At 42.6% G+C, this 12372-nt stretch overlaps 1 protein-coding gene across 5 annotated transcripts in view; it reads left to right on the forward strand.

Annotated features, from left to right (window-relative positions):
* Positions 1–12372, forward strand: part of IL31RA (interleukin 31 receptor A) — a 1058288-nt gene that overhangs the window by 587727 nt on the left and 458189 nt on the right. For all 5 annotated transcript variants that reach the window (XM_085631330.1, XM_085631336.1, XM_085631333.1 and 2 more), the window contains one exon: positions 9330–9487. In XM_085631330.1, coding sequence (XP_085487456.1) covers positions 9330–9487 — 158 coding nt within the window. The remainder of the gene's footprint in view (positions 1–9329; positions 9488–12372) is intronic.

Genomic DNA, 12372 nt, shown 5'->3' on the forward strand with positions numbered 1-12372 from the left:
TTAATCTGGACCAAAAGTCTTATTAACGAGTCCTATTATTTCAAAGGCGTTTTCATTCTATGGCCCTCTGTCATCTTTATCCCTGTTCCTCTCTCTGGATCTGTCCCTCTATGTTATCTCAGCCTTGTCCCTCCGACTATCTATGCCCCCTTTTTCCCCGGCCCCTTCCTGTCTGTGCCATTGTCTCTGTGGTAAACTGTTGTGAATGGAGTACTGAGGGTAAATGACGTCTTATTTCTAGGTCATGATCTTGGGATTTGTCAAATCTGCTACACCAAGGAAAATATGTTGTGTAGCTAAACACTCTGTCCCAAAGGCGAGACCTATTGGCTATGCCAATGCTTGTTTTTCAAGCAAGCACTGTGACAGCTCGTGTGATTTATTACTTGCTGCATGTAGATGTTCACCTCTGAGAAACTCTTTGAGGGCTTGAGGTGATTTCCTTGCCACTCGAGCAATGTTTACTTTACAAATACTTTGACAAGCGGAGAAAAACTATTTGGTCAAAGGCAGCACGTGCATGAAGCTACAAGCAGAGGCACAGAGCAAATTGTAAATACTTAATGCCAGAATTATGCACAACAAAATTAACAGTTATTTAAAGCACTTCAAGTCCTATTAAAGCACATATCATCCCCATATGAGTTAAAGATTAAGTGAAATTCTTCCTTTTCGCTGCCCGTTGTTGCGACGTTTTAGTTACCTTCCTCAAATTTGTGGCTCTGCAAAGATTGTGCACCCAATTGCTAATCTGCTAGAAGTATGAGAACGTACAAATATTGCAGACGCTGTTCACATACATTTAAAGTGCTATGCGCTGTTAAACCATTCTTGAACCAATTTTACGTAATATCAGAGCTTCATTTAGGTACAGGATTAGTTGCACAGAATAAGTTTTGCCAATCATTTTTAAAAGCGTTGTCCAATAATGCGTCTCTCTCCAGCAGGAACATTAATTGTCAAAGTTACTTTTACATTTTTATTGTTGGCTGAAAATCTCTGGACACACAATAAACAATGACATGTTATTAGCAGCAAACATCTTAATTCTCTGCGCTACTGTAGGAGTGGAAACTACGACTAGATCAAACTTCGATCTCTCTCCAGCAGGAACATTATTCACCAAAGTTACCTTTATTTTTTTATTGTTGCCTGAAAGCCTCTGGACACACAAGAAACAAGGACATGTTATTTGCGGCAAGCATCCTAATCCTCTGCGTTACTTTAGCATGAGTGGAAACAGCCACTAGATAAAACTCCAATCTCTCTCCAGCAGGAACATTAATCACCAAAGTTACCTTTACATTTTTATTGTTGCCCGAAAAACTACTGCAGGGTGACTTCTCCCCAACTCAGCTAACCTGTTTGCAGTCTGGATCACCAAGGATCCTATTGTACTGCAAGCTTCCTTCCCTCATCTTCGCCTGCAAATCATTAAAGGCACCCACCATAAATGTCCTTAGTAAAGCACAGGTCTGAGGCAAGGTGACCTCTCCTCAGTCCATCTAACATATCCAAAGTCTTAATATGCAGCAATCTGCAAAAGAGTTTAAGCTTCCTCCCCTGGCCCCTCCCCGCTAGTTAGAGGCATACACAATAAGTGTTGTTACAAGGTTACAGCGCTGCTGCCAGGTGACCTTTCCCCAGCCCATATTTACTTTGATTGTAATGCGCTTTAAATTTCTCTCTTATTTACAAACAATACACCAGGCCAGTTTCAAGCGCTGTATAGTTCGTACCAAATTTGAATTTATTGTTATTAACAGAGGCATTGCTTTGATGTCCCGGTCGCATCGCTGAAATTTTCCACCGAGGTATGTTTAGTTATGCCTCTTTGGACGCTGCTTTTTCCTGTGTTTATCAGTGCAGCATCAACTCAACACAGCACCAACTCAGCATCACTCAGAACCACCTGAACACTAGCTTAGAAGCACCTGAGCCTCAGTGCAGCACCACCAACTAAACCTCACTCAGCACCACCTCAGCCTCACTCAGCACCACATAACATTCATGCAGCATCACCTGAGCAGCACCTCCGCACCAGCACAACATCACCTCCGCACCATTAAGCATCACTGCAATATGCCCTCGGAATCTGGCATCTGTTGATTCTACCCTAATATCCGTCCGCTGCTTATGTTGTAATTCAGGTAGTATTGCCCAACATCCACCCTCCCATTGCTTCTGCCCCCCCATAGCAAAAATAAATAAATATAACAAACAAGTATTAGAACATGCAGAAGAAGTTGCCAGCATTTCAAGGACAAATAACTAGAAGACATTTTTTATGTTTTAATACAGTCGTTCAGTTGTACATAATGTCTTCTTAGTTATATATAAGGTAACAAAAATGCTTAGAACACAATTCTTTTGTAACTTTTCAACATACTACACAGCAGACACACTGCTCTACAACATAGAATAAAAACATTATCAATGCCTATTGCTCTGGCTGAACACTGGCGAGACCTATTGGCTATGCCAAAGTGTTTGTGAGAAGTTGGGGATGGAAGCACAGGCAATTTGTTTTAGTAGGAATGGTGGATTGGCTATGTGTAACTAACATTTTAGTTTCACAACTATTACGTTTTTGGCTGTTCGGCTTGGTGGAGCGGGGATCCCTAAATCTCAAACGTGTGGTGTAATCATCATGCAAACCCCGTCACTGGCCGTGTGGAGCAAAATCTTGGCGCAATCATCTACATACTTTACAGTATACAATGAGGACCAATTGGACTCCACAGAAAATACCAAAGAGAACTGTAGTGATGTTTAAAGGATTTATTGACAAATGTAGATAAGTGAATGTCATAAATAATTAAGTATTGACATTTAAGCATTGCTGTTACAAGTTTACATGGTCCAAGAGCCCATGCCACTTTTGCCCAAAGTGGCCAAACAAATGGTGACCGGTGCCCTCATCCTCTCACGTCTGGACTACGCCAATGCCTTGTACATCGGTCTCCCAGCATATCAGCTAAAAAAGCTGCAGATTGTCCAGAACGCGGCGGCCAGAGCCTTACTGGGTATTCCGGGAAGGTCCAGTGCAAGGCAGCTTCTACTGGATCTGCACTGGCTCCCGGTTGACCAATGTATTCTGTTCAAAGCTCTTACGCTTGCCCATGGTGCGCTTTACAAGGCTGGACCTCAGTATCTCAGAAGTAGGTTCACGTTTTATGTGCCGCCCCGACATCTATGTTCTACAGGTCAATGCCTCGCTCTTGTTCCCAGGTATCGCCTGGTAAGAATGGGAGGCAGCTCCTCTCTGTCAGAGCAGCCATGGCTTGGAATGCCCTGCCCTTTGAACTGCGGAACACCTGCGACCTCAGGCTGTTCAAAAAACACTTGAAAACTGTTATTCAAGTAATCTTCCAGCCTGGTCCGCCCCTCTCTGCCTCCACCATTTGGCTTCCACGCCGGGACACTTCCGAGTAGCCGTGCGCGCTATAAATTGAGGATAACATAACATAACATATATTCAGGATAACATTAATAAGAACTACATAAAGACTCCAAAATCTAAAAATTGTGTTCCATAAAGAAAGCCCCATTCTAAATTAAGCAGATTTAGGTATTTAAATGGCATGTGGTTAGGCAAATAAAGTAAGCTGCTGTTAGTTTCAACAACCCAATTTGGTTTCTGATGAGTGAAATGAATTCTTAGGCATAAACCTTTTGCACTCGAGCAATGGAGATCAGCAGAGCTAAGAAGGATCTTATTTCGAAGTCAGCGAGCAGCTCTTCTCTAGTCTAAGGAACACACACTATTATTATTCTAAAAAGGCACTAGTTTGCAATATTACAGCTTGTTCTCACTCTTGGGAGTCAATCATGTTACTCCAGACTCTTTCCCAGGGAAACACAGTGGTCCATCATTGCTATGTCCTTGAATTTTTACACTGGAAAGACTTTCGGGTATGGTCCGCTGTTCCCACAAGTCACTCTCCCATCCTGGCACCCTCTTATTTCGATGAGAACCTCACCATCATTCGTGTAATACATAATTATAAGCTCTTCACTATCTAGCAAAAGGCATCTGGAAAAACACTACCTATGCAGGGGAAAAACACATAACATACACAGTAAACAAAAATAAAATGTGCAGGCCTTTCAGCCATAAACGCGTAAAATGCAACATTCAAAATGACAATAAAATGGGAAACCGCTTTTACAACGCAGACAGAACTACGCAGTGCCATTACAACGCAGGCCCTACAAGGAACGCATCTTTACCATGCATTATAATTACAACGCAATTTGTTACAACGGCTTGCTTTAGGGAACGCATTGTTGGATTTTACATTTGTTGCACAGACTAGGGGTGGAATTGTAAAATATACTATTCCAAAGTTCAGCGCTTCCCTAAGGCAAGTTGTTGTAATGACTTGCATTGTAATGGAATGCGTGGTAACAACTCGTTTTTTGTATTGCCCGCGTTGTAAAGGCATGCATTGTGAAAGCATGTTGAATATGTCATACATCTCAATAAAATATGACTAACAAGTTACATAGCATCTTAACTCAGGTGCTGCCCATAATGGCTAAATGTGGTCACATACTATAAATTTGATGATTTTTTTTTTGCTAATAAATGTGTTAATTAGGCAAATGTAAAATTGCACGCCTCCATGCCCATTCAGGACTCTCTTGCCTTAAGGGAATTGGACACAGTAAAGAATTATTTTTTATATCCTTTGAATTGGAGGTATACGTTGAGCTCCAGAAATGGGGGTGGAGCCAATATAAGCTCCACTCCCGCACACTGATGTCAGTTCTGTTTTTTCCCGCACTACCAGACATGGATCCAGAGCTACCTTTTGTCTCTTTTGAGACCTGTTTACTTCACAGTACACATGGCCTCATTCACAAGGAATTAATGCAGCGAGGTGCCGCAAGCTATTTGACTGCGCCGTCCTGTTTTAATTCCGTAGCACACAGATGCGTCATATCTACAACTATATGAAGGATCCCTTTGCTCTCCCCTGCCCTGGTGCACAATTTGCTGCCATGCGCCGATGCAGGCACCCTTGCCTGCGTTGAAGGGAATGATTGTCTATGTGTAGTAAGGTGTCCCTTCCTGCACATAAACCATTTGAAATGGCATTTTGAAACTTATATGTGCTGCTTAATGCAGCACACATAGAAGTTGAAAAACGTCCTTTTTTAATGATTGTTTATGTGCAGGAAGGGGCACCTTCCTGCACATAAACAATCACAAGAGGTGATTTCCTCATTGTAAGTGTGCTGCAGAATGCAGCACCCATAGAAAGATGAAAAAAACGAGGAGAAAGGAAAACCTTTCTCCTCGTTGTGCTTTCCTATGCCTCCCCTAGGGATGCGTAGCATTCTGACGCATTTCCAGGTTTACGATTTCTCATAAATCTGGAAATGTGGCAGAAGCCATGGGTGTTGCGTGGGAACACCCACAACAACACCCACGGCACGCCCCTTTCTCGCAAAGTGTTGCGTGTAAAGGGGCCATATTTACAAGGACACGAAAAGCCATGCAGGGTGGCTTTATGTGTCCTTGTAAATATAGGACAGCAGTTTGCTCCACCGGTGTGTCGCATAAAGTGACGCACCGGTGGCACAATTGGCTCATAAATAAGCCCCACAGTGTGCAAGGGACAGGTCACCTCCTAAGACGACAAGGTTTAAACATTGTAAGCACTGTTGTAAATATCATGGCAGATTCTCATCATGTTTACCTGTGGTGCCTGGGGTGGAGTCACGACTCGAAGGCCTGCAGTGAATGTGTGTCAATGAATCTGAAGCACATATGGGACCGCAAAACAAAACTATATTCATCGCCTAGCATCTGAAGATGCCACATTAAGACTGGTCCAAGTCCAAAAGTTGGGCTGAGTCCCGTTCCTGGCCCAGAATTCCCAAGAGTCAGTCCTGACTTCCATTGTCGTTGCTCTCCCAATCTTCGGGTAAATTGAAGAAAAAAAATGAATAATCCAAGCGGAACTCAGCCCCTTCCCACCACTTAAGTACACCTGAGAAGGCGCAAGGGCATCGCTATGTCTATCAATCTCACTCTCAAAGCTGGTCAACGTCAGAGCCCATCTTGCAACTTGTTCCACCACAACTAGAGTTTCCCGGGCATTTGTGACACTCTGGCAGATGAAGGAGTACCGCAAGACCATGCTCTGACCCTTCGCATCCATTCTGACTCCCTCTGGAACTCCTTCAGGCCCCAAGGAGCCAAAAGATCTTCCATCTTGTATACCTCCGGGAGGTTCGCCCTCAGTACCAGTTGGACTCTTCAAACTTGTAAGTGACAGTCTCCCAGCACCGGTGCCAACTCTGCCTCTGGATTCACGATCCACTCTGGTTTTTGCAGTGACAGCGCCAATGACAACTCCATTGACGCCAGAGGACGAAGTGACAATTGTGCTCTCTGATTCTGAGGTGCTGCTCCCACCTCGACCAAGCCTGCACTTGGTTTGAGTTGAACCGCAACCTTCTCCATCTGACACACTTAGCATCCAACTAAACCTTGCTCTGGTCCCCCAGTAAAGTGCTAAATTGTGAGGCGCTAGCAACCTGCACCTTTTTGTCCCAGCAACCCTCTCCTGAGAGCTTGGTGGTGCAGGCTCCCACTAGTCAGATAAATAATTTTCAGAATACTTCCCTGTACAGTCTAATAGAGGAGAGTTCTTTTGGAGGAGGACATTTTCTCCCACTAGTTTGGCCATCTGGTCAGTCAATGCCCGTTGCCTGCTATGCTGCTGTACCCATGCTCTCTAGGATTCGGCTGCCAAGTCCTACCAGATGTCCCGGAAGACCTTTGCCCTATAATAACCAGACCATACGGGATGGCCATGACACTGATCCTTGAATGCCAGGGAAGCTGAGCTCAACCGTTGATGCCTAGTAGATTACGAGTGACAGTTGCACCCAGAGGTGGTACAAGCTCACTTACCCAAATGGGAAGAACCTCTTTTGTCGCTGAGAACATACAATGTCAGCAGGTCTGTGCAGTGGAGTTTCCAAGGCACCTCTTACTAGGAGATGTGGTGTGCCTAGGCTGGAACCTCCGACTTGTGTATGCTTTTCTGCCGATACCTCTTCTACGCCGAGGTTAGAAGAAAATTAGTATATTAATATTTCAGATTTAAGATTCTGGGATTTCCATGGATTAGCAGTGTATAGATATTTGGTTGTGTCTGCTTGGCAGAGATTTGTTAAATATCTAGTTTGGTAATGATTTCTGTAGTACATGCAAAAATATGTGGCTTTTTCAGAAACCGCCTTTTATTGTATGTTTAATAGTACTACAATGGCACTACTCTGCACTAGTTTTGTGCAATTAAGAAAAAAAAACGTATTTGGTCTTCCAATTGTATTCCCCAGGTCAAGGTCAACTATTTTTATAAGAAGCTGTAGCTTTGCGGATAAAAAGTTAGTTTACTATGTTATGTTTTGGGCTATGTCACTTAGGTGAAACTTAACAGTTTTGGAAACATCAGGCAGGGCTGCCTGTAGATTTTGTATATATGCGAAGAAGAGCATTGCTCATATTGTGTGCTGTTGTCTAGCATTCCAGTATTTACCTAAAGCCATTAGGTACCCATCTTTGCAAGGAGTCTATAGAGTGAAGTGCTTTTAGTTCTGTCATGTACCTAGACAGTGGTTTTGAGAATTTTATGAAAATTATGGTTTATAAAAGAGAAAGGATAGCCTCTGAGCATAAAGCGAGCGGGAAACGTCGTCAGACCGAAGCCGGAATCCCGCTGTGCCTTTACAGTGCTGGCAAAAGAACAAACGCGTCTTAGTACGCATTTGTGATTTGAAGTCCAACACCTTCCCTACTGTTGCACATACTGGAGTTGGAATAGTAAATTAACCTATTTCAAAATCTAGCGCCTCCCTAAGGCAATTCAATATAACGACTTGCATGCTGAAAGAAGGCGTACTGTAGACGTATTCGTTCTAATGACAGTGCTGTGAAGGCACAGCGCGATTCCAGGTCGAGGAATACCGTCACACACTTTAAACAGGAACTAAGTGCAGCCACTTTGACTGACCCATTCCTTTATTTTCAGTTTTTAAGGCAGGGTACGTGCTCTGAAGAAAAACTTACCACTTCTCTTAGTGCAATTCTATAGTGTTGACAGTGAGCGATGATACAGGAGTGCCAGATATGGCTTCAGTCAGTTACCTCTTTAAAACATAGTAGTACCTATCAAGAGGTCGAATTTTATGGGTATCCATTCTTTGTAATGTGGGCTACAAGAGCCTTATTTTGCCTAACTTAGCCGTTCTCTGTGTTTTGTAATTAGGTAACAAGATTTTAAGTTTAGGACTTTTTATTCGTAGCTTTTTATGTTTCTGGTTGTTGTAGAAACTGTTTTTACCTTCTAAACATAATTGTAATATTTATTTATTGTAATGCTTTTAATTATCCGATCAAAGAAAGTGATGCAAGTGACTGTGCATTAACTTGACATTAGGCACTGTTCTTTTCTACTCTCTGACAATTGAATGTCCTTTCACATCAACACCCGTATGTTGAACACTTCCATGATCCTGAGCCGTTCTGTAATTTACACTAGGTAATTCTCTCTAGGCTGCTAGAGGGCACATTTTTTGAATAAATATTTCTTCTCTATAAATAAATGTTTTTATGATTGTCTTTTATTAGCGATGTCTGATTATTTTGCCTTTAATCCAGAATTGTTCTGTGAAGCTATTTGTTTTTGTATACATTGCCTCAAATAACATGTTAGCCAACATTTATCTATTCACTTGGTTTTTGTCAGCTATAAACAGAAAAAGCCATTCTCTCGGCTACCCAAAGCTATGAGAGGGTAGCGTACGAAGTGAAATTAGAGTTTCAGAATGAATGGCATCTTATGTGTTGTTTGACATTGTTTGCAAACTTAATAAGCCTGGTTGCTTAGTGGACTAATGCATCTCCTGTGGGGACCTGTGTTTGACCTCCTGGCCACAGGTTCAAATCTTGGTGGGTCCACTCAGCCTTTCATTCTTCTGAGTTCGTTAACATGAGTACCATTGAGTTGGGTAACAATAAGTATCTGTTCTTCAGCACCAACATACCAGTTGTGTTGAACGTGCGCTTTTCAAATACACAAGTTATGTTCTTTCAGAAAATAATCTTCTTGCATTCCTATGACAAAAACACCATTATACACTGCTCTTAGAAACGCTTTGCCTATGTTTACTGCTCTAATGATTTAAAAATACTAACTGGCACTGCAAATTGGTTTGGAATATTATTCTAGGCCAGCATGTTGAAAGAGATATATTACAACTTTTTGGCATATGGCTTTATAATGATTTTATCTGTTTCTTTGCAGGCCTTCCAGTGAAAGCATCTGTCGATCGACAATCAACTCATGTTCTTTCCTTCACCCCGACCTGCATTTTAATTTTGATTATAAAGTATGGGTGAAAGCAGAAAACGCCTTGGGCGAAGCCATATCTGAAGTTACCACCATGAGCACGTTGCAACTAGGTAACCATATGCTAAGGAACATGCCTGCTTTCTGTACAGAGTCCTTTTCTGTCCTGTCATTAACAGTACCAGGTCCCTTCAATTCCAAATATATTGTAGGCAGGTTGGTTGAGACTGAAGGTCCCAGGCGGTGTTTTGTATTGCCATTTTGCTGTTATATATATATATATATTCACTGAAAAAACCATAGGTTTCACACATGTTATAGTTAGCTGGACATTTCACTCGTAAAAAAACATTGAAATTCCCCCGTTATAGTTAGTTCAGCTAACTATAACTCGCGCGACCGCAATCCACTGCTGATGACGTCACATATTACATCACTCATGACATGGTCAGTGACATCACTCATAACATCACTGATGACATCTCAAATGACATCACTGATGACATCACTGATGACATCATCCAGTGAATATGTGTCTTTCTGAAAAATAAATATTTTTTATATATGTATATCTAAAGGTTAATGGAAGAATAAATGGGTAAATAAGTGTCTAAATGGATGTTTTTTTTTGTAAAATTAATTGTATAACTGACTTATTAACAGTATCTTAGTGAAAACAGTGATGTAATATGTGACATCATCAGCAGTGGATTGCGGTCGCGCGAGTTATAGTTAGATGAACTAACTATAACGGGGGAATTTCAATGGTTTTTTACGAGTGAAATGTCCAGCTAACTATAACATGTGTGAAACCTATGGTTTTTTCAGTGAATTTGCAAGGTTTTTTAAATGCTAATTCCTAACTATAACGTGTGTGAAACCTATGGTTTTTTAAGTGAATTTGCAAGGTTTTTTAAATGCTAATTTCTAACTATAACGTGTATGAAACCTATGTTTGTTTTAGTGAATTTGTAAGGTTTTTTATATATTTATTTTACAATAAACTACCTATGTATATAGTTATAGATTGACTATATCCTGTAATATGGAATGGCTCAGCTCTTTTTTTTTTATTTGGATAAAGTTGAACAGCATAGTTAATATCTTCTATAAACTTATAAACAGTTTAAAATGTTTTTTTTTATTTAAGGGTTTTTCACGGTGTGCGCACTGTGCGCGCACCCCGCGATTTCACCCTTCGGGGTCCTTTAGGGACCCCCTGACAAAGGCTAGGGGGTCAGGACCTCTCTACCCTGCCCCCTTTTCACGTTCTCGACCTTTTTCACTGTCACACACAAAATGGCGTCCGACACTTTCTGATTTCAACCGATTGGAATGTTGACAGACATCTAACCACCAATCAGAATTACGCTCGCGGACATTTGGTGCGCGCACTGTGCGCGCATATAGATATTTATGTACTTTTAACTACAATTTTCTCAGGAACTACTGAACAGATTGACACCATATATGCAAAAGGCACATGCCTGACCTCAGGACTACCTCTTTGCCAAATTTCAAGTAATTCTGTTCAGCCGTTCGGGCTGTACCTTCGACTAAAGGTCCTATGGGAAAATGCATGGGGAAAACGCGTTTTGGGACCCCCCTTTTTTCTCAGCCCCAGCTTGACGAATCACCCCGAGATTTTCAGGGTAGGAGCTGAGCGGAGCGCCCCATTAGTTTTGAAAATTTCACGAAGAGAAGTCAACCGGCGCCAAAGTTATTCAAAATAGAATTTTCAGATTTCCTATGGGAACTTGGTCCTAACTATAACTATCTCCTGGCGACCGCCAGTAGATGATATATATATTCCAAAACACCATGCCCTCAGGCAAGGCAGCACACGAGCAGCACCGCAATCTAGCGGGTAGAAGACACATCAGCATGCCGGTGTCAGCTTGTCAGTCGTTCTTCGCCTGACGCGTTTCTGAGCCGTTCGCTCGTCATCAGAGGCTCGACTGTCCTTGGCGCTTAACACTCCCACTATTTATTCAAATAAAACTCAAATTGAGTTTGAAACGCTGCATTGTGGGATATATAGTAAGTGTTAATTCCCTGAATGGGAGCGCCACAGCTGAAAAATGAAAAGCCCCGATTGGGCCCCAGAATACTGTGTGTCCATTAATCCCTTGATGCTGCTTCACCTCAGACTTTAGTGATTTCAAGTCCGTGACCCCCATAAAATCGGGGTGGTGCATGCCTCCACGGCAGGGCCGCCGCGTATCCATTCCAAAACACCATGCCCTCAGGCAAGGCAGCACACGAGCAGCACCGCAATCTAGCGGGTAGAAGACACATCAGCATGCCGGTGTCAGCTTGTCAGTCGTTCTTCGCCTGACGCGTTTCTGAGCCGTTCGCTCGTCATCAGAGGCTCGACTGTCCTTGGCGCTTAACACTCCCACTATTTATTCAAATAAAACTCAAATGAGTTTGAAACGCTGCATTGTGGGATATATAGTAAGTGTTAATTCCCTGAATGGGAGCGCCACAGCTGAAAAATGAAAAGCCCCGATTGGGCCCCAGAATACTGTGTGTCCATTAATCCCTTGATGCTGCTTCACCTCAGACTTTAGTGATTTCAAGTCTGTGACCCCCATAAAATCGGGGTGGTGCATGCCTCCACGGCAGGGCCGCCGCGTATCCATTCCAAAACACCATGCCCTCAGGCAAGGCAGCACACGAGCAGCACCGCAATCTAGCAGGTAGAAGACACATCAGCATGCCGGTGTCAGCTTGTCAGTCGTTCTTCGCCTGACGCGTTTCTGAGCCGTTCGCTCGTCATCAGAGGCTCGACTGTCCTTGGCGCTTAACACTCCCACTATTTATTCAAATAAAACTCAAATGAGTTTGAAACGCTGCATTGTGGGATATATAGTAAGTGTTAATTCCCTGAATGGGAGCGCCACAGCTGAAAAATGAAAAGCCCCGATTGGGCCCCAGAATACTGTGTGTCCATTAATCCCTTGATGCTGCTTCACCTCAGACTTTAGTGATTTCA

This window comes from Triturus cristatus, chromosome 2_1 (genome assembly GCF_964204655.1).
Source record: "Triturus cristatus chromosome 2_1, aTriCri1.1, whole genome shotgun sequence".
NCBI lineage: Eukaryota > Metazoa > Chordata > Amphibia > Caudata > Salamandridae > Triturus > Triturus cristatus.